Source organism: Megalobrama amblycephala, linkage group LG19 (genome assembly GCF_018812025.1).
Source record: "Megalobrama amblycephala isolate DHTTF-2021 linkage group LG19, ASM1881202v1, whole genome shotgun sequence".
Lineage (NCBI taxonomy): Eukaryota > Metazoa > Chordata > Actinopteri > Cypriniformes > Xenocyprididae > Megalobrama > Megalobrama amblycephala.
Window position 1 is genome coordinate 38,079,270 of NC_063062.1, and position 23,497 is coordinate 38,102,766.

A 23,497-nucleotide genomic window follows, 5' to 3' on the forward strand; every position below is an offset into this window, starting at 1 on the left:
AATGAGGCTGTGCGATTTTTTTTTATTTATCTAGGCCTACGTGAAATTCTGCATCCATTGTACGATTTTTTATTTATTTTTTTCCCACCTCGGAAGGGCAACTTGAGTCGAGAAGGGCATATGGGCAGTTGCCCAGGCAACCTGAGCAACCCCCCCTGTGCACGTCCCTGTTTTTACCTGATCTCTGCAACAATTTTTTTTTTTTTTTTTTTGCATGTTTGCCTGAGTTTCTGTTGCATTTACACTGTTTTGACCAGCAGATGTCACCAGCGTGTGGAATGCTTCGAAACAGTCAATCATTTTGGGAAGCAGTTGGTTGTTTTTCCTATCACTCGATATCACTGCTGAGCCTTTGTACTGAATGACTTAATAATGTCAGAAGAGCGAGGAAAGGACTTGGGCTCTAAGATGAGTCTCTTAGAGAAACAGGGGTAAGAATGTGTCTGTTTGAGATGATTCTAAACACTAAATTTGAAGATTCTATGGCAGTTTGTGATGCTAATGTAGAATTTGTTTAGTTCTGGATGAAGCTATTCATCATCTTTAAATATGTTGAATGCTGACAAATGAGCACAATGCAAATAATAGCATTATAGCATAAATTTTGCTAGTTTTTCCTTCCATAGTTATACATAATACATGATTATAGTTTAAGTAAACTGCATTTAATTACCATTTGCAACATTAAAGCTTTTAAATTACAAGAAGGTAACTGAGCATTTCTTTCTGTTCTTTGTCTCATTAGTGAAAAGTCAGATATGTTCAGCTCTGTGTCTGTGAAGAGTGACCATTCAATAGGTGTACCACCACAATTGAGTGACAAAACACCATCATCAACCAAAAGGTATTTCATGTTTTAATACACAATAGCGTTGTGTTGGGTAATTTTTCCACTGTGGAACGTGATAGAACATGACTAGGAGTGTATGCGTGTGTGTGTGTGTGTGTGTGTGTTTTTGTGACATATCAGGACACAAATGTGTATAATAATATGGGTATGACATAGGTATTACAAAAATAGGTGACTTATGAGGACATTACAGCATATCCCCTCTTTTCAAAAGGTTTATAAATCATACAGAATGAGTTTTTGTGAGAAAGTAAAAGTGTGCACAGTTTCCTGTGATGGGTAGGTTTAGGGGTAGGGGTAGTGTAGGGGGATAGAAAATACAGTTTGTATAGTATAAAAACCATTACGCCTGTGGAATGACCCCACAATTCACAAAAACGTGTGTGTGTGTGAGTGTGTGCGCGTGTGTGTAGGGCTGTCAATAAATTAAATTTTTTTTTAATCTCGATTAATCGCGCACTTATTGTGAAATTAAGCATACACCATTTATCTTGTTTAACTTGTCAATTTTGCTATCATTGCCTATTTCCAGCAAAGTAAACCATCAGACTGAAGTGTGATTCTCACAAAACTGTAGTTTTTAAAGCTTTTTTCAAGGTAAATTTAGGTGTCTTTCCAAAAAAGGACACTTGTAGACTCCATAAGGATGCGAAATAACCAAAAGGGTCCATATAAATCATACATTTATGTACACCAAAGCGCCCATAAAAAAATCACAGCAAAAAATGTTTCAGAATTCACAGTGTACAGTGTGTGCAACAACAAAGAGCTTGTTTACATTTTAGACAAGTCAAGTTGCGATACTGAACAGAACCACATGGAGATGTCAAAAAAACTAAACCCACCACCTTGACCTGCAACCAGTGGGTACGGAAAGTATTCAGGCCCCCTTAAATTTTTCACTCTTTGTTATAATGCAGCCATTTGATAAAATCATTTACGTTCATTTTTTTTTCATTATTAATGTACACACAGCACCCCATATTGACAGAAAAACACAGAATTGTTGACATTTTTGCAGCTTTATTAAAAAAGAAAAACTGAAATATCACATGATCCTAAGTATTCAGACCCTTTGCTGTGACACTCATATATTTAACTCAGGTGCTGTCCATTTCTTCTGATCATCCTTGAGATGGTTCTACACCTTCATTTGAGTCCAGCTGTGTTTGATTATACTGGTTGGACTTGATTAGGAAAGCCACACACCTGTCTATATAAGACCTTACAGCTCACAGTGCATGTCAGAGCAAATGAGAATCATGAGGTCAAAGGAACTGCCTGAAGAGCTCAGAGACAGAATTGTGGCAAAGCACAGATCTGGCCAAGGTCACAAAAAAATTTCTGCTGCACTTAAGGTTCCTAAGAGCACAGTGGCCTCCATAATCCTTAAATGGAAGATGTTTGGGATGACCAGAACCCTTCCTAGAGCTGGCCGTCCGGCCAAACTGAGCTATCGGGGGAGAAGAGCCTTGGTGAGAGAGGTAAAGAAGAACCCAAAGATCACTGTGGCTGAGCTCCAGAGATGCAGTCGGGAGATGGGAGAAACACAGCACAGCAACATACACAGGACAAATCCAAACATTATCCTGAATTTGTGTGCAAACAACGTGAATGTACTGAAATGTGTCTGTGCATAAATACAATGTGCGATCAGTGCGTTTGAGAGGGCTCAAACATGATTTGTTTCCACATCAATATAACGGACACACGCGTGCTTAATGTATGTCTCCAGTACGTCACCGCAGTCATCTAAAACTTTGCTAGCGAAACGTTTTATCCAGCCCAGAAATCATCTGGTCATACAGCGGGATGTTTCCGTTCAGACAGGAACAGCGTGATGCGGGAGGGCTCGCGCTGTTCACATACAATGACACAATATGACAGAGAGTTTGTGTTTTAAAGCGAAACATACACTGGAATGAATAATTCTCTGTTCTCTCTGCCATCTCTGATGTAATCAGCATGGACTTTTTAGATCATCTAATTGCGTGACGTAAAATTACATTAATGACACAATTTCACATGCTTAAAGTAATGTATTTGCATTGAATTACATTTAACGCGTTAAGGATTTTGAATTAATCGCATGCGTTAATGTTGACAGCCTATATATATATATATGTATATATATATATATATATATATATATATATATATATATATATATATATAATATAATATATATATATATATATATATAATTTCCTTCTAAGCCCCGTTCACACCGCCAGTGACATTTTTTCGCTGCATGTCGCTTGTAAGACACCTGGAAGCATGGCCCACTTGGAAGAGGTGGGCCAGAGCATGGTTCAGTTGGGCTTGAGAGCAGTACGCATGCAGTGTAATTACCATTAACACTATTAAACCTCTTAAATTACAAGAAATTACCACTGTAATATTTGTTTCTGTTTTTTGTATCATTAGTGTAAGATCAGGCTCACATGTGTCCAGCTCTGTGTCTATGAAGAGTAACCGTTCAATAGGTTTACCACCACAATTGAGTGACAAAACACCATCATCTACAACAAGGTATTTCATTTTTTTTTTCTTTTTCATGAAAGCATCTTGTTAGCTATGGAGCCCCGGACATGCAGGAAAAAATAGTAGGCTAAATTGTGTGCACGATTTACTAATTTGTTCCCTCGATTTACTAAATCAAGCGCACGGTTTACTATTTCGTTCCCTCAATTTATAAATCATGCGCATGATTTATAAATCGAGGGAACGAAATAGTTAATCGTGCGCACATTTGAGTAAATCATGGACATGATTTCATTTTTTTTCTTGTATGTCATGTGCGGGGCTCCGTAGTTAGCTGATTTTTCCACTGTGGAACATGTGATAGAATATGACTGAATGAAAAGATAAATCACAGAACATTATGACTGCTTATTTCCACAAGTAGTCTCAAGGGGGCAGATGCCCAGCTATACTGTATTTAATTATGATTTGCCCCACTAAATCTCCTACAGTGAGACTTAGGGTGTTTTCACATATAGTTTGTTTTAAAAGAACCAAACCAAATTCACTTAAATTGAACCAAAAAATGGAACCAGACAAAAGTGACCTCTTTTTGTGTTTACAATCTAGTGGACTCAAAAGAGAACCAGATTCTTTTTTTGGTCCTCTTCAGCATTGAAGTGATCTCAGACCCTTTCTCGTTCACACCACAGATTCCTAAGAACTCAGACCACAGTTTTAAATGTATATCCATTTCCTTCGTAGTTCAAAAATGCAATGTATAACAAATATATAATGTATATTTGTGTATTTTATTAATATAATATAGTGAAGACTATATTATAAAATAGCTAAATAGCTGATTAGAGAACATGGAAGTTGAAACAAAATATTCAATGGCTGAATATTGCTAAAACAACTTTTATCTGTGCATACAAATGCAAATCTGAAATATAGCTGCAAGCAGTGATGACGGACCCAAGCCCTGGAGCCACCATTACCAGTGTACGGTGGACAATATGCATTTATAGCAGAGAAATGTAAAAGAAGTATATCAAAGTCGTTTGAATATGCCACATTTACTGCAGCCGGCTGGTGCCAGTGTGACCATGAACCACAACAGCCCCATCCACCCAGATTATTTAAATTTAGATGTATTTCATGGTTTAGGATGTCATAGGTCAATTTCAAATGAGTTATCATTTGGAGTCCAGATGTATTTATCTTAAGGTCTTTTACATTATTTATAAACTAATTATATAATTCTATCAGTGGACTACAAATGAACTGGTTCTATGCCTTTATTTTGTTATACAAATTTATAGAAGAGAAGGCCTAAAAGATTTCCTATCCTTTAATGCAGACAAAAGCACACAGCAATGAAAGGGTTAAACTCTAAACCCGGATCACAAGTGAACAACGCTAAATACTGGTGTAAATGGGGTGTAAAACATTTTGAGCTTGTCCACTTTCAGTGGATCAGATTGCTTTCATTGTGTAAATTCTCATGTGGTCAAAAGTGTTCAAACAGACTCTAAAGACCACCTACTCTCCACCTACTGAACTAATGCATAAACATTATGGGAAGTGCTCTAGCCAGACGGGATTTAAAGTTTGTCAGCTGAAGACCCAAGTTTGGTGTGAAGATGAAAAACGTACAAAGCACAATGTTCTCTTACCATGTTCTGATTTCCTGATTTCCTGATCTGACATTCCTGATTTCTAACACTGAATGAAATAATTTTGATTAACTGCAAAATAGTAATATAATGATTGCCATGAAGGTACATTAGAGCTTGACACTTGAATTTGTAAGCCTTGGTTACTCTCGATTATGTTTTACTATGTTTTGAACCGTTACTGTTATTCTGGTTGGTTCAGGTTTTAAGATTTCACACTACACATCTTTAACATTCTCATTTGCAGTTTCAACATCATTGATTGGATGAGCATAACAATTAATCAGTTTAAATAATGACTTGATAACCAAGACTTTTTGGGCCGCAACTGTAAGAATAAATTAGTCTTATTTACTCCAGTTTTCTGCCACTGATTATTTTCCGTCCCCTTAAACTATACTAGAAAGACTTGTTCAAAAAATGGCATGATACTCTTGGCATAAAAAAATAAAACTCAAAATAGAATTCTTTGTACAAAAACAGATGTTTCTACCATGATTCTTTCATGATTTTTCATGTTCATAGCGATTTCAAAATAAATCTCTGAACATTCCTTTTGAGTCTGAGAATATTCTTTTTGCAAATTAATAAATTACTTTTCCTCTGTCATTTGTACTGAAAATCACACCAAATATGAAAGCTAGAGTTTGTAAGCTTTCAAATGATATATAGTTTGTCAATATTACTTTAGGTTTTAAGATATTATTGTTTTAAAAACATAATGGCAAATGTTCCACTGGTGGGAGGGTGACAGAAACTGTTTTTAATTACCATCTACAACATTAAACCTTTTAAATTTCAAGAAGGTACCACAATAATATTTCTTTCTGCTTTTTGTATTATTAGTGGAAGATCAGGCTCACATGTGTCCAGCTCCGTGTCTATGAAGAGTGACCATTCAATAGGTGTACCACCACAATTCAGTGACAAAACACCATCATCTGCAACAAGGTATTTCATTTGATTTCTAATTTCTCCACAGTGATGTTAGAATGTGACTAAATAAAACAATAAATCAACTCGTTATCTGGTTAGCTGCTGCTCTCTTTAGTGAACTCGATCTGGAGCTTCTTTCCAATAATACAATGTCTAGTGCCTATTTATTTCCATTAAATTCTCTGTGCTATGTGAACATCTGCTCTGTTACAGGGTATCCGCGGGTCCTTAAAAAGTCTTAAATATATTTTTCCTAATAAAAGGCCTTTAAAAGTCTTAAAATGTCTTAAATATTTTTCATTTCATTACTGCCAAAAAATGTCTAGTCTGACAGACCCAGTGACTGACTGATCATTGGACAGAATATTTTATGTTTTTTTCTCGCGCTAGCTATTGCGTTGCGTCATCAGAGAGAATCGAGGTAGCAGGTAGCCATAATAGCAGCCGTAATAAGCGCAAATTTAAAGATAAATGGCTCGAGAAAGATGAATTCTCCTGGTGGTTGAGGCCAGTGCCGGTAAATGTCTACGAGGCAAACTGCACCATTTGTAGAAAATGTTTTAAACTGGGTACAATGGGCATCAAAGCGGTACGCACACGCAGAGTACCTGAATGGATCTTTTGCGGTAATGTGACGGAATGTATCCGGAATTCCATTTTTTAGGTCTAAAATCATGACGCATGAGAATCATGCAAATCATGCAGATCAGTAAGATGTTTTATATGTTTTATGTATGTTATGTTTTATGTTTTCTAATATGTAATCGACGGAATGGTCCAGTGCAGCGCAGCGCCATCTGCAGGACAAAGCTCAGCAAAGATGTAGGAATATCTGATCAGAGCTGTACACGGATACACATTTTTAAATAAATCTGCTGTGGCAAAGCTACTGCAAGTGATTTTCGGTGCTGGAAATCCATATATCCTTTGCTGAAACAAACTCATCATGGAGAGCCCAAGCTTTTATGGGGCCCCAAGCAGAATTTAATTTGGGGGCCCCTCGGTTAAAATAACTTAAGACAAACAGTATCTTCTTATATAAAAAATAAATGTAAATGGACAATATTAAATTAAATACTTAAATAATGACATCAAATTAACAGTTCAGATGGACCTGTAGGAAGATAACAATAATAAATGTATTAACATTAAAGGAATAATTCACTCAAAAATGAAAATTCTCTCTTCATTTACTCACTCTCAAGTAAGCTGTTTTAAACATGAATGAATTTCTTCTGCTGAACACAAAATAAGATATTTTGAAGAATGTGGGTAACCAAAGAGTTGGTGACCAGCAACCCACATTCTTCAAAATATCTTATTTTGTGTTCAGCAGAAGAAAGAAATTAATACAGCTTTGGAACAATATGAGAGTGAGTAAATAATGACAGAATTTAAATTTTTGGGTGAACTGTCCCTTTAAGAACAAAGGCAGCATGTTTACTATTAGGCGGCTGTTACTTTAAGACCTGCACACATCTAAAATACAGACACGCATTCCGATTTTCTCTCAAATGATTACTTTCACTTTAGACATAACCAACTGTGTTTATGTAAACTTTGCATGTATTTGACAGTATTAGTGCAATCAGACGCGAAAGGTAAAGTCCACTATTCGGGCGCTGTTTGACAGGCTTTTAGTGTGCGTGCGGCAAGGCTTTGAAGCACATGCAGATAATGAAAGATTGTGATCGCGAATAAGTTTAGAGTCCCGTGAGTGTAACTCTACCGCTGCGTTAACGTGATGCAAATGTAGGCCTACATCGTGTTCAGTATTGGGATGGAGGCTATGGGATCAGATTCCCGCCAATAGTATTGCGGTCATGGATCAAAAAATAATAAGCGTGAATCAAAAATTTAAAAACACATGTAAAAATATATAGCACAAACTTAAAAAAATAATGCAAAATGATCGGAATGGCAAAGAACGTGGTCTCGGATCAAAATATAATAAGCGTAAATCGAAAAATTAAAAGCACATTTAAAAATAACAAGCATGAATCAAAATTTTAAACACATTAAAAATAATATTGCACAAATCTTGTGTTTATGCGTTCTTAAAAGTTGTTTTCCTTGCTTTTATTACTCTTTTCCTTCTGCTCTCTTACATTTTCTGCTTATATTTTACTCTTTTGTGCAATCCACTAGTTCTAGATTGACAGCTTCTCCTCTAGCCAATCAATCGAAGAGAAGGAGATGGCATCATTTCAGTGTGACTCATGGCTACTGATGCTCACACTCATACAGGAGAAGATAACAGTTTAATCTGAAACTTTACAAGGAAATCTGTAAAGTTATCTGAACTATGAAAAAATAATTCCTCTTTTTTAGGGGTGTAACGATACGCTCAGGTCACGATACGGTACGTATCTCGATACGGAGTTCACGATACGATACGTATCACGATATTTTGAACAAAATGAAACTGAAATTCAAACAAGATTTATTAAAAAAACATGAACAAATTTCAATAATTTTCCTTGTTGTACATACAAGATCACATTTCAATAAAATAAATAAATATAAAATTTTAATAAAAACCTTCTGTATTCAAATTAACAGTTGAATAGGGCTGTCTGTCACTAAAAAAAATGTTAAATTTAACATGAACTTAGAATTATGAATAGGGGCCGTTCACATATCGCGTCTAAAAACGCGTGGAAGGCGCGGCCGCACCGCTTCTCCTTCCTTCCAAAGCGCTTGCGCTCCCGTGGCGTCGGTCGTTGCTATGCAACCATGAACTGAGCTCTCCAAGAGGATCAGGATGTTTCTGCAAAGGATAATTGATTTCTAGCCCTTGCATTAGTTTTACTACGAGATATATTGATGGAGATAAGATATAAAAACCACCATGTACAGCTATGATCAGCTGTTTGGCTGAGCTTTTGTTGTTTTGTTACGGAAAGGCCATAGCTGATCGGTTGATTCTTGTCACACGACCTGCGGTGCGCTTGCGGCATTCTGAGAAGTTGAGAATTGCATGCGCGTCGCGACCGCGTTGATCCCATTATGAGCGCGCCTGCAGCGCGGCTACATTTGAAAATAATAACTGACTTGCACGCGGAAAAGACGCAATATGTGAACGGCCCCACAGAACTTCTTAAAGCAAAGCATCGCAAGCGTCTTTTGCTTTTCTGTGAGCACAGCTGTTGCTGCGGCACTGCGGTGAAAGAAAGCCATGCAAGAGACTGACATGAGAAACGTTTAAACCTGCTTGCAAGATTCAATGTGTGCCCGAAACACTTACTGAACTAGAGAGCTGATTGAGACACACCATCTACGATAAATCGTTACACCCCTAATACTTATAGTAATTTAAAAATGTGGTAGCATTGGATCTGGACAGGAAGGATAACTCTGGGAGTTGGAAGGGGTGTGTCGCGATTCTGCCTTCTCACATCGCGATACAGGTTCGTGGACCTGCGTATCGCGATTTCGGTTTCATATCGCATATCGTTACAGCCCTACTCTTTTTGAGATACTCTTTTTATTGTGCAGTCTACTTATGATTGTTAATCTTTATGTTTATAAAATATGGTATTTGGTGTTAAAATATTACTTGGCTCATGGTGCTAATATGCTAAGGCTACTGTAGCTAATATACTTCTTAATTGTTGTTAAACGATCATTGGTAAATTAATTCTAAAACTGAATGTATCGTATCTGCATTGACTACGATAGTGTTACAGAGAAGATACAGAAACCAGGTGGATTTGATATGCAGTGATTTATTCACACATTTATTGTTTATTTACAACTACATAATTGCACAATACTATAAGATTAATGTTTTAAATAAAAATAAATAAAAACAAAATTATAGATCAGGGATAGGCAACATCATTTCTAGAGTGCCGCTGTCCTCCAGAGTTTAGCTCTAACCCCAATAAAATAAAATAAAACTCACCTGTCTATAGTATTAATAGTCCTGCTGGTTTGATTAGAGTTGAAGCTAGGGATGTCCAGATCCGATCACGTGATCGGAAATCGGGCCCGATCACGTGGTTTCAGACTCGATCGGAATCGGACGTTACCTCCCGATCAGGACTCGGATGTATTAGGGGTGCAACGGTTCTCAGTAAAAAATTGAACCGTACGGTTCTCCACTTACGGTTCGGTACGCACTTGCACCGCGGTCCATCTCGAATGACGACGCATCTATTGGTTAATATGGTTTGTTTAAAATAGCAACGTGGAAAACAGACAGACAGAGTTCAAATAATGTATGTTTCATTCGATGGATGCGCAAAACGTTACAACAACGATAATCAGAAAGCGTGGACAAAACAGTCACTCTTTGTAAACTGTTAACTGCGAGTGCCGTCTGCTCTAATGTCCAGTCATTTACGCGGTCATCACCCGGGTGTTGATAGCGCGCAAGCGCAGGTGAGACCTGAACAGCACACATTGCTATCTGTGTTTAAACAAACTCATTTAAGCCTTGCTGATTTAAACTTTAAAGAACAAGACGCGAAAGAGAACTCGCACGCGCTGTGAGAAGATTTGTGTGCGCTCATCCGAAGCGCGCACGCTTATTTCAGTCAGCGCGCAAATACTGAGTTCTCTTTCAAGTCTTGCGCTTCAGCGGACAAATTCATACACAAATTATGTCAACATGCCCGTCTTAGCGAGTATCCTAGCAAACATAGTCGTTATGTCGTATATTAGTCGAGAAAGACAGCGCATGTGGAACAGTATATGTACTGGATCGTGCATGTCTTATAGGGAAAAAAAACTATTCCTGCTGCCTGTTTTTAATGTTAAATCAAACAACAAATAACAAAGAAATCACTCACTGCTCTTGACTGAATAGTTTTTGTAACTTCAATAATGATTAATCTTTATTTATTTTATACAGTAAAGATAATATGCAGTGATATTTTATATTTGATTACTTTATCCATTTTCTGTACGTGAAAACGACTGTTAGATACCTGAAAAATCTGAAAAGCACTGTTCCTGGATCTGTTTTTTCGCTCTTCTTTATTCTTTTTCATGTATTATAGAAGTATCGGATGGTGGCGGAAAGTTCATTCAAACTTCTCATTCAAATCAGGAATTCATTAATGAATCACTGCTGTGTTTCTCCGAGACGAGCGAAGCTGTTCTGCTGTGACTTTGTTTGATACTCCTTTCATCAAAATATTGCAAAAACACACTCAAAATTAACTTACAGCTATACTGATTTATACAACAGCTCAATAAACATTTGCAATTGCTCTAATATTGGGGAAAACACTCTTGCTGATGTGAAGGCTATTGCTTAACTTTTATAATTTTATAATCTCAGTGTTAAAATGTGATCAAATTCATAAACCAACACCCTTGTCAATTACATACTGTACATGGAAGACAAAATCTATAAATCTGTTTACAGGAAAACAATACATGACAAAATATGCACATTTTACAATTACGAACAACTTACAATGATCTAAACCAGTGGTTCCCAAACTTTTCAGAGTGGAGTACCCCCTGAGACACTTACCATCGTTTTGTGTACCCCCTCTCTTCCACTTAGTCTGTAAATTTTCCATTAAGCGACTCTTTCTAGTGCAGTTTTTAATCTTTGTGAATACCTTTACAACATTAATAACATTTTAAATTAAAAAATGTTCAATAGAGAAATATGCAATGCTAAAAACGTGAAAAGTGATTATTTTAAATACTAAAACCGGCAGTAGATCGGTGGTAAGTCACTGACTTAATGCGTAAGTCATAGAATCATTCATTCAAAGAAGCAAGTGGCTGTATTAATGAATGAATTATTGAATCATGACTTTCACAAACAATTCGTTCAAAGTTGCAGATTCGTTCTCGAAACACCGCGGTGTTGTAATCCTGCTGTTGTTTTTATTGCAAAATAGAGCAAATACTGACAATACTGTGAAGAATAACACTTAATATTACTTGTTGAACTGTTGTGTGGATATTTGGATTTGCATTCTTGCTCGTATAATGTTATCAATATTAAAAACTAGAACTCACAAAAGGTAGGCTATGTTTTGTATCAAGAGTTTGAATCTTAAATTGATATTTATGCCCGTTTTGTGCCAGGCTGTTCTTCATGCTAGTAAGTGCTAAATCTGCAGGAACAGAATGGCTATATGTAGCGCGATTTGCTCAGGCAGCAGACTCCGCACGCAACCTACTGTATAATGCACCCTTATGCGCGCTGCATATATGTGGAAATGTACTCTGTCAGATTTGACCGCAAAAGATGTGATATTTTGATTGGATGTCATATGGCATATTGTGCCTGTTAGAAAATACATGATCGGTTTTAATGTTATTTTAATGTAGGGAAGAATAAAATGAACGGAACAATTCTGCATTTTGTTTGCGTAGCCTACCCCCTCACCTCACGTACCCCGTTTTGGGAACTACTGATCTAATGGCATATCTGACTTACTAATGTAATTCACGAGCAAATATATTAGTAAGGTAGGTTTCATATGTTATATTCTCTTGTGCAAAATACAGGAATAAAAGAGACAACAAGCAAGCATATTATTATTATTATTATTATTATTATTAATATTATTGTATGAATACTAAAAATATCTAACAGTAACATAACAGGTATAGACGAGCCAGGCACAAATAAGAGTGATGTTGTGAGGCCGCTGTATGGTGGACGCTGCGTTTTGCGGTGCCAAATCCAGTGGTGCATTAAAGATGAATATAACAATGATGGATCGTCAGGCAGGCACAACTGTGACAGGTTGTCATTAGGATGGTGAATTTAACAATAAAAGATTGTCCAGGTAGACGTATATACCGGTGACAGGTACATATACATTATAATGGTGTCCTGCCACAGAAAGAGTTTACCCCAGCTGTGATGGTTATCTTCTGTATGAGTGTGAGCATCAGTGAGCATGAGTTGCATTGAAGTGATGTCATCTCCTTCTCTTCGATTGATTGGCTAGAGGAGAAGCTGTCAATCTAGAACTAGTGGACGAATGGTGGCGCTTAAGCCCAGCCTAATTTACATGAAACTCGAACTGCAACATTTGGAAACGCAAGAGCAAAACGTAGAAAGAAGAGCAAAGAGAAAAACAGCACAAGCGCAGAAGAGTAAAATATGAGCAGAAAATGTAAGAGAGCAGAAAGAAAAGTAATAAAAGCAAGGAAAACAACTTTTAAGAACGCATAAACACAAGTTTAAGGTTTGTGCAATATCATTTTTGATGTGTTTAAAATTTTGATTCATACTTGTTATTTTTTGTAATGTGCTTTTAATTTTTCGATTTACGCTTATTATATTTTGATCTATTACCAAGTTCTTTGCCATTCTGATAATTTTCCATTATTTTTTTAAGTTTGTGCTATACATGTTTACATTTTTGATTCACGCTTATTATTTTTTGATCCGTGACCGCAATACTATTGGCGGGAATCTGATCCCATAACACACACTCTCACATAGTCACTCACTCACACACTATCTAGCTTTTAAACTACTAAACTAAAACTTAAACTATTTCAAACTTCAAGCTTCAAACTTCAAGCTTTTAAAACTACTCCAAACTTACTGGCTAGGCTTTTTCAAGCCAACTTAAAGTTTGTCTACAAACTTTACTCATCTAGTTAACGTTACTGTAGTATGAAGCAGAGCAGGAGCGAGTGTTGTGGAGCTGAACGAGGAGCTGGAGCGATTGCACAACACACACCTCACGAGCAGCGGGACTTTTATTATGACACAGTCGCCGGCGCTGCTTCCGCTTTTCCGGTCATGAGTATGAGGTAACACAGCTCTGTTTATCATATTAGATACATTTGAGAGTGCTGAAAATGATGTTATAACTTTACTCTCTAATCGCTCGGTTGCTGCTGTGAAACACTGCAGTAAGATAGATCGATATTAGAATATCATATTAAATGCTGGATGGCTTGTGTTGATATGGCATTAATTTTAAAATGTATTGTATGATGGAGAAAATGCTGTATTACTGTTACTAAAAATAAAGCTGCATCTGATTATGCTATGTTAGCTACTTCACAAAATAGTGTTTTTCTCTGAGGCATGGTAAAGCATGGTACTCGCAAAAAATCAAGAATATTAGATGTAAACAATAAGACTAAACGTGTTGAGCAATATTACAACAATTAGTTTTCTGTCTATAAATATATCAAAACAGTTGTTCCCTTGTCTATTAAAACATGTAAATATTAAAGCATCTTCAATCCGTTTGAGCCGTCAATCCGAATGGATTATTTGGGTGCATGTAAATGTAGCCATTGAAATGACTAGGTGCGTTTACATTACATACGTTAGCATTGTAATCAGTTTAAAAGTCCAATCTGAATTAAAATTCTCCACAGTAAAATTAAACTGGAGTAAAACTGAAACAACACATTTATTAAATACACTGAAGGAACTGTATCATTACTACGGACCTTCATCCACAGGGGTAGTATTGAGATGCTCCGAGATGCACCGCCACCAAAAAGGTCAGCTTCCTCATGCTGTTGCTGCTTGATTAAGAGCAACACTTTACATAAAAAAGCGCGCATATGAAATAACAGAACTCTATGGGGTGGTTTCTCGGACAGAGATTAAGCCTAGTCCTAGAATAAAATGGCCCTTTAAAACCAGATTAACAGAAACCTGCTTTCTCTGTTTAGGAAAAAATCATTCTCCCGCTCTGCTTCCTTGGAGAGTGACCATTCAAAAGGTGGTGGACCGAACTCCAGCGAGAGAAAAACATCATTTGCTAAAAGGTATTTTACATCATAACCATTCTGGAATTGCATTTATTGGCTTTACATGCCTGTGATGTGTGTGGACAAAACATGGGAAAGTCCTCACAGAGAATTCTGAATTATTTTGCCCTCTATGCTGATGGTGAGCAGCACTGAAGCTGGTTACTTATTACTTCCAGTCACAGAAATTATTTGCATCTTTATTTTCACAATTGTCTCTTGTTCTGGTATTAATAATGGGAATATTAATAATAGGACCTGATACTGTTTTTGCATTCACACAGAAGGCACAGAATTAAAGCTCAGTATTTGGGGTGGAAATATTTTGGAATCTCACGATTCAAATTCATATCAATTTTTGGGGTCACGATTCAATTAAAAATTGATTCTCGATTTTGAACCAAATTTTGATTTGATACATGCATGGATTTTATTTTAAACTTTGAAATTTATTTTATTTAAAGTCAAATTTAAATTAAAGTGAAAAAGGAAAAGAAATGGTTAATTTAATTTTAAAGGATTAGTTCAACCAAAAATGAAGAAATCTTGCAGTGGTGTGTCACAGTACTTGTGTGAAAAGATGATGAACTGATGCATGTCCTCTGGATCCTTCACAGAAACAGCTGATCTAAAACTGTGGTTCCTAACCCTTTGTCACTGAAGCCCCCTCCTTATATATAAGAACATCTGTGGCCCCCAATGATTGATTGAATACAACTCATAGGTGGAATTAAACTTAGAGTTTAATAATTGTTATTGTTCATTAACCTTAAAAAGGCAGATCACGCTCAAACCCTCCAATGTGGCTGAATTACGACAATTCTGCAAAGATGAGTGGGCCAAAATAACAGATTCTGTAACAGATTCATTGCAAGTTATCGCAAACGCTTGATTGCAGTTGTTGCTGCTAAGGGTGGCCAAACCTAGCCTGGGTGCCAGCCCGAACCCCGCCCACAACATTTTTTGGACGGGAAGTTCGGTCTGGACTCGATCCATTGTGGAGTAATTATGCTCGGCTCCCAGAAGGCCGAGCCAATCAAATTGCCAGGGCGGGCTTTAATCGATGATGGACAGGCTATCTGCAGTTACGTAACCACCCACGTCATCAAAGAGCGCTTGGGTTGAATTGGTTTTCACCAACGATGACTGCAGTTGGAGAAGTAAGATGTTTAGATTCCGCTATCACGTCTGTAATAAAAGAAATCGACAGCGCGTTAATTTTAAAAGACGAACAAAGAACCGCAATCAAGGCATTTGTCGATGGGAAAGATGTGTTTGCCGTCCTTCCAACGGGATTTGGCAAAAGTTTAAGTACAAGTTCAACATACGTCACTTACTGCGTTGCTCTGATTGGTTGTAGGTCTATCCAATTGAGTGCAGAGTTGTTGTTTTTTTACTGGTTCGGTTAAGACACGCCCCATAATTCAAGTGCAATGGAGCAGTATCAGACTCACATTCTGCCTAGAATATGAGTATGACGCAGTCAGGCTAGGCCAAACCAGTTATTAGGTTTAGGGGGCAAGCACTTTTTCACACAGGGCCATGTGGGTTTGGATTTTGTTTTCCCTTCATAATAAAAACCTTCATTTAAAAACTGCATGTTGTGTTTACTTGTGTTATCTTTGATTCATATTTAAATTTGTTTGATGATCTGAAACATTAAAGTGTGACAAACATGCAAAAAAAAAAAAAAAAAAATCAGGAAGGGGGCAAGCACTTTTTCACACTACTGTATGTTCCAAGAGCTCCTGTAAAACCACAACAAATTCCTTGTGAATAAATTCACTTGGTGAATAAAAGCTCATTCTGATTCTGATTCATGAAGTGAAAATGACTCTGAAGTTTATTTTCGATGTTGTGGGTTTATTTTTGTTTATAAACACTTAAAAACTTAGCTATGTAAGCTAACAGAACTGTACAGCAGATGTAGATATCAGACAGAACTCCTGCAATAAATTGATTATCTTTGCTCTTTGTGTTTTAGGGAAAGATTAGGCTCTGTTGAGTCCAGCTCAGTGTCTATGAGGAGTGACAGTTCAAAAGATGGTGCACTGCCGAACTTCAGAGAGAAAACAACATCTATCAAAAGGTATTTCTTGTGTTTCTTGTTGGTCACATATTTACTGTGTTAGAAAGTATCTCAGGGACTTTCATGAAACTTTATATACATTAAAATCTTTTTCTTAAAAATGATCAGTGTTAGATAGAGGTAACCTGCTGGTTTGATTGTTTGACCAAATTATAAAGACATCTGTGAATCTTTTAGTTTTCATGTGATTTGTTGTTTTGTGTGATTTAGTATCAAAGAACAAAAGACCACAGTGAATATTGGTGCAGAAATTGTACGGTGGAAAAGTCTAAAGAATCAAAAGGGAATGAACAGTGATGTGGAACTGGCATCTTTTCTACTCAACAGGTGAGGACACAAACACAACTTTACAGTTGTGTTTACAGTTTCATTTACAACATACATAATCCACAATGCTAGAGTTATTAATATAATAATAATAATAATAATAATTTTTATTTTATAATAATTTTTTTTTGCAAGTGACCTGGCTTTCGAAATGTTGTACATTGTGCCTTTTGAAGCTAATTCAGCACCTTGGAATATGTGTTAAAATACATAAAGGGATAGTTCACCCAAAAATGAAAATTATGTCCTCACTCACTCTCAAGTTGCTGAACAAAATGGTTTCTCTGCTGAACAAAAAATAAGATATTTTTGAAGAATGTAGATAATCAAACAGTTGTTGAGCCCCATTGACTTCCATAGTTGGGGAAAAATACTATGGCACTCAATGTGGACCAGAAACTTTTTGGTTACGAACATTCTTCAAAATTTCTTCTTTTGTGTTGAGGACATCAAAGAAATTCATACAGATCTAGAACAACTTGAGGATTTACTCAATTATGACAGAATTTTCCCTTTAAAAAGACAATGTTTATTTGATGTCTTCAGTCAGTTTTTACAGAGATGAATCACTAAGGATGTTTATATGTACCTTAAAAAAAACACTGGAAATACTGACCTTGTATACATTTGAGTGCAATGATCTTATATATATACATTTAAAGCTTCTTATCAACATACCATAGATCTGTTTGCAAAAAAAATAAAAAAAATAAATAAAAAATGCTGTTTCCAGTTCTAGTTCTGTCTAATATTGCACATGCTGTATTTTATTAGATATACTATAAACATTGACCAAATGTATTTTGCTAACAGGATTCAGTGTGAAAAAAAAACAGACTTTCAGAGTAACCGCTTCAAAAACTTCAGAGAAAATCTCACCTGGGTCTTTCAGGTATGGGAAATTTAGTTTTGTATTTATTGTTCATATTTATACTATAATAAACAAATAGGTTTTTCAACAAATGTAAAATCATGTATTTTTATTGTAAAAGGACAACTAATTAATGTATTCAGCATTTGCCTTAGAATTTTAGTTGTGTACACATCCATATGTCAACAATGCTAGACTCATATATTTTCATGTTGGTAGATGAGTAGCTTCAATAAACTTGTATAACAATATCCACAATTCTGTATGATTTGTATTTTATGTATGATTTGGGGCGCAGTCATATTGACATTCTGTAATGTTAATTTTGCCTACCTTAAAACTAGCCTGTGTTACATCTACTACCTTTGTCTAAGAGGTTATGTGCCTGTTAAATTGCATATAGACAAACACTATTTTGTCATTTAACTAGGCACTTTTAATAATTTTACCTAAAATTATTGCATAAATAGTTTTCTCAAGCTAACTGGTATTCTGCAGTTTTCATTTGTATTTTATACCTTTGCTACTTGTAGTTTCACATTATCACAGTTTCATTAATGCTTTTACTTCTGCATGTCTGTAATTTGTTTAACCAAATGTTTAATATGTTGTACACATCTTTGTTTTTATGCTTTTAGGACCTTGAGCACAAAATAATTGTATTCCTAAAGAATGAGCTGGAAAGGTTTAAGAAAATACTAAAAAAAGAGAACACCCAATACTTTGTGCAGGACTTCATGGAGGATACGTGTAGTATCAAAGACGCAGCTCTTGATATCACTCTCCACTTCCTAAAAATTATGAAGCAAGATGAACTTGCAGATACTCTAAAAGGTAAGAGGCTCATAACCATCTGTCATGTTGTCACTTAAAGTCAGGAGAGAAATGAAGGATCAAGTATTTTTTTTTTTTCTGTTTGTGTGTTTAGATGAGCTTGTCTTCATTCATCAACGACAACTTAAATCAAACCTAAAGAAGAAGTATCAATGTGTGTTTGAAGGAATTGCAAAGCACGGTGACTTCACACTTCTGAATAGCATCTACACAGATCTCTATATCACTCAGGGTGGCAGTGAACAGGTCAATAATGAACATGAAGTAAGACAGATTGAGAAGTCCAGGCGTGCTGAATCACAAGAGATACCGATTGAATGCACAAATTTGTTTGAATCACCTGAACAAGACAAGGAGATCAGAACTGTACTGACAAAAGGAGTTGCTGGCATTGGCAAATCCATCTCTGTGCAAAAGTTTATTCTGGATTGGGCCGAAGGAAAAGAAAATCAAGATATCAGCTTCATATTTCCTCTTCCATTCAGAGAGATGAACTTAAAGGAGAAAGAAAACCAAAGTTTGATGAACCTTGTAAGTGAGTTTTTCCCAGAGGTAAAAGGACTGAATCTTACAAGAAATGATAAATTCAAAGTCCTGTTCATTCTTGATGGATTGGATGAATGTCGCCTTCCTTTAAACTTTGGCAATGAGACGTGGCGTGATGTATCATCACCAGCCTCTCTGGATGTTCTCCTAACGAACCTCATCAAGGGAAATCTGCTTCCTTCTGCTCTCATCTGGATCACCACCAGACCAGCAGCTGCCTGTAAGATTCCTCCGGACTGTATCAAACGTGTGACAGAGGTCAGAGGGTTCAATGATGCACAAAAGGAGGAGTACTTCAGAAAAAGATTCACAGATGAGAAAATGAGAAAAGATATCATTGATCATGTTAAAAAATCAAAGAGTCTCTTTATCATGTGCCACATCCCAGTCTTCTGCTGGATTTCAGCCACTGTTCTCCAGAACATTTTGGAGGAGAAAAGAAATAATGATGTGAAAAACAATCAGGCTAATAACATCTCTAAAACACTGCAGGAATCAAATACTGAAGACATTCCCAAAACTCTGACACAAATGTACACACACTTTCTCCGCTTTCAAATCCAGCAGAGTCGGCGAAAGTATGATGGAGAATACACACCAGATGTTTCCTGGGATAAAGAAGCCATCCTTTCACTGGGGAAACTGGCATTTCGACAGCTGGAAAGAAACAACCTGATCTTCTATGACACAGACCTGGAAGCCTGTGGTATTGACGTTAATAAGGCATCAGTGTACTCAGGCATGTGTACCCAGATCTTTAAGGAAGAAACAGGGATCATTCTTGGTACCATGTACTGCTTTGTTCACATGAGCATTCAGGAGTTTATTGCAGCCCTTTATGCACATCTGTTTCTAGACATCAACAAGAAAAATGTGTTTGATCAAGAGTCTACAGAACAACGAAACAAAAATGAAGCCATGATTGATTTGCTGGAAGCTGCAGTGAATAAGGCGCTCGAGAGTGAAATTGGACATCTGGATCTTTTCCTTCGATTCCTTCTTGGTTTATCACTTGAGTCTAATCGTCCACTCTTACAAGGACTGCTGACACATCAAGACAGTTATGCCCAGAGCAATGAGGTCATAGTTCAGTACATCAAGCAAAAGTTAGGAGAAAATTTATCTCCAGAAAGGTCCATCAATCTGTTCTACTGTCTGAATGAACTGAATGACCAAACTCTGGTTAAAGACATTCAAACACAACTTAGCAAAGGAAGTCTCTCATCTGCTGACCTTTCACCTGCCCAGTGGTCTGCTTTGGCCTTTGTGTTGTTGACATCAGAGGAGGAGCTGGAGGACTTTGAGCTTCAGAAATTTAAGAAATCAGACGAGTGTCTCATTAGACTATCAGAGGTCATCAAAACCTCCAAAAGAGCTCTGTAAGTCTTTTACTTTTTGCTTTCATCTGCATTGATTCTTAATTGTATACAATATATGAATGTATAACATCTATATAGTTCATTCATATCAGTAGTTTATTTATATTTTTTTCTTTAATGAATACATTGGAAATAAAGTCAAATGTTCCTATTTTATTATAATTTTAGTATATACTGTAAGTATTACAAATTTTATGTAGAAAATCTGTAATCTGTAATTCCTTTGTAGGTTAAATGACTGTAACTTAACAGACAAAAGTTGTTCAGCTCTGGCCACAGTTCTTGGATCAGATACCAGTCTGAAAGAGCTGAACATGAACAATAATAATCTGCACGATTCAGGAGTGGAGCTGCTTTGCACTGGACTGAAGAGTGTAAAGTGTAAATTGGAGACACTTTGGTAAGTTGTGTGATGTAACAATTACGACAAAGGGAAATATTATTAATTAATTGTGGTCAGTTATAAATATTTGTATGAGGTAATATACTAGGTCGACAAATCTGTTCATCCTATGAAAATTCAGTGCAATCAAGATCAAGGTGTCTTTTATTATTATTCCACAGTTTAATAGGTAAATGAATTTATCACGGAACCACAAACTTAACATACTTTTGAAAATCCAGCATTTAGTTTATCATGATAAAAGCTCATTGTCACATGTATTAAAATGATGGCGTTCTTCTTCCATGAGGGGGTTTGGAGTCACGGCACTTGTTTCCAGGTGGACCATTAACATCCTGTAGAATTCAACCAACCAGATGACGACTTAAAACATCCTGAAGTGTTTCCAGTTAACAGTTGACATATGCATCAGTTGTTCAGCCAACTGACCATGGGCGATTTATTAAAACTATTTAAAATCATAATACAACATTGCATAATGCTATCATTCTTAAATCTACACTTACACAGGAGAATACAATACAAGTTTACAGTGTGCATGTGTGCTTGATGTCCACATATTCTTGTTGAAGAAATTACAGTGGCTGTAGCATTTCAATCATAAAGAAGTGGCCAAATATTATTATTATTATTTAACTAGTATTATATTTTTAATTATGCTGGTTGGCCAAAAACAAGGATTTGATCATGCTGTGTAACAACAACAATCACCAGGCTTTTAGCCCCCTCTGCAGGCATTTGTTATAATATATATTATGTACTTATAACATTTTAGGGGAAAAACACTCTTGATTTATTTAAATATGCATATTAGCTTGTTTTGGTTTAAAAGAAATCTACAGATGCAAAGAGACTGAGGGTAGTAGGCTTAAAACAAACACCATCTAAATGTGTATTTTGGAAGTTTTCTTTCCACTACAGTAAAAGAAGACATGGAAGCAAAAATAGACAAATCTTAAAACTGCCCACTACATGAAAGAAGTATTCCACTAACACCAAAAGAATTAAAATGATTTATTGATTTGTGCAAAATAAACAAATTATTTTTGAAACGATGTCCCTCTCCTTGGTGCAGTCATTTATTCTAAATATATAAATACTTGAAAATAGTAGTGTAGGAAACATGCACATTGTTGCATTGATTCCTTTGCTGTTGCCTTCTCTTGTAATAAACCTAGTGAATACTATAGGCCCCGATATACTTCAAATTAAATCGAAGAGCAAACTGATGTGACATCATTTCGAACAAAATCAGGCCAAAACAAAGTTCGTTTTGTGTTCTTTTTGGAAGTTCGAAACGGCTTGCCAAAGCAAACTTTCAGGAAAAGTTCGCCTCAGCTGCAAAAAACCTTCGTACTACCATTGGTCTGTGATGGTAACGTAATAGGAGGTGTGTGCTGTGGCTCCACCTTCATCCTCGTGGAAGTCTTCTCTGACTCATTTGATCTGTAGAGTTTGTTGAGGTAAGATCTCCGCGATTGAAAACGTGAACACACAGGATAGCCGCTTTATAGTACAAAATGAAGTTGTGCTTCTGATGAAATGAGGCACTGACCCTGTTTTTCGTGTTTGATACTGTAAAGCTGCTTGATTTTAAGCAATCTATTGAATAAACATCTATTCTATATGCTATATAGCCTAAATAAACGTGACGTGACTGGAGTTCTAATTTGCAGAGCTTGTCAGAATCAGAAATCAGAATCAGAAAGAGCTTTATTGCCAGGTATGTTGTTTACACATACTAGGAATTTGTTTTAGTGACAGAAGCTCCACAGTGCAACAGAGTAACAGCGACAAGACAAGACACATAATAAAAAGGAATAAAATAATAATATACAAATTTACAAGATAGACAAAGTGCAAAAAAAGCAAAAGACAATATATATTATAGACAATTGTATGTACAATTATGTGTGCAAATTGAGATATAAATAAGTGTTTTAAGTAAATAAAGTGTAATAGTGTTGTGTGTTCTGTGTTTGTCAAGTGTTCATGAGATGGATTGCTTGAGGGAAGAAACTGTTCCTGTGTCTGGTCGTTCTGGTGCTCAGGGCTCTGTAGCGTCGACCGGATGGCAACAGTTCAAAGAGGGAGTGTGCTGGATGTGAGGGGTCCAGAGTGATCTTCTTTGCCCTTTTTCTCACTCTGGATAAGTACAGTTCTTGGAGAGTGGGGAGGGTTGTGCCAATGATTCGCTCAGCAGACCGGACTACCCTCTGTAGTCTTCTGACGTCAGATTTGGTAGCTGAGCTGAACCAGACGGTAATTGAAGTGCAGAGGATGGATTCGATGATGGCAGAGTAGAACTGTTTCAGCAGCTCCTGTGGCAGGTTGAACTTCCTCAGCTGGCGAAGGAAGTACAACCTCTGCTGGGCCTTTTTCACAATGGACTCGATGTGGTTGTCCCACTT

At 36.5% G+C, this 23,497-nt stretch overlaps 1 protein-coding gene across 12 annotated transcripts in view; it reads left to right on the forward strand.

Moving 5' to 3' along the window:
- The window catches only part of LOC125254758, a 188,974-nt gene that overhangs the window by 9,547 nt on the left and 155,930 nt on the right, over positions 1 to 23,497 (forward strand). For all 12 annotated transcript variants that reach the window (XM_048169551.1, XM_048169561.1, XM_048169552.1 and 9 more), the window contains exons 2-12: positions 261 to 431; positions 746 to 844; positions 3,278 to 3,382; positions 5,839 to 5,943; positions 14,560 to 14,655; positions 16,622 to 16,726; positions 16,937 to 17,053; positions 17,867 to 17,945; positions 18,563 to 18,758; positions 18,853 to 20,683; positions 20,913 to 21,083. In XM_048169551.1, the coding sequence (XP_048025508.1) occupies positions 373 to 431; positions 746 to 844; positions 3,278 to 3,382; positions 5,839 to 5,943; positions 14,560 to 14,655; positions 16,622 to 16,726; positions 16,937 to 17,053; positions 17,867 to 17,945; positions 18,563 to 18,758; positions 18,853 to 20,683; positions 20,913 to 21,083 (2,963 nt within the window). In that variant the 5' untranslated portion in view covers positions 261 to 372. The remainder of the gene's footprint in view (positions 1 to 260; positions 432 to 745; positions 845 to 3,277; positions 3,383 to 5,838; positions 5,944 to 14,559; positions 14,656 to 16,621; positions 16,727 to 16,936; positions 17,054 to 17,866; positions 17,946 to 18,562; positions 18,759 to 18,852; positions 20,684 to 20,912; positions 21,084 to 23,497) is intronic.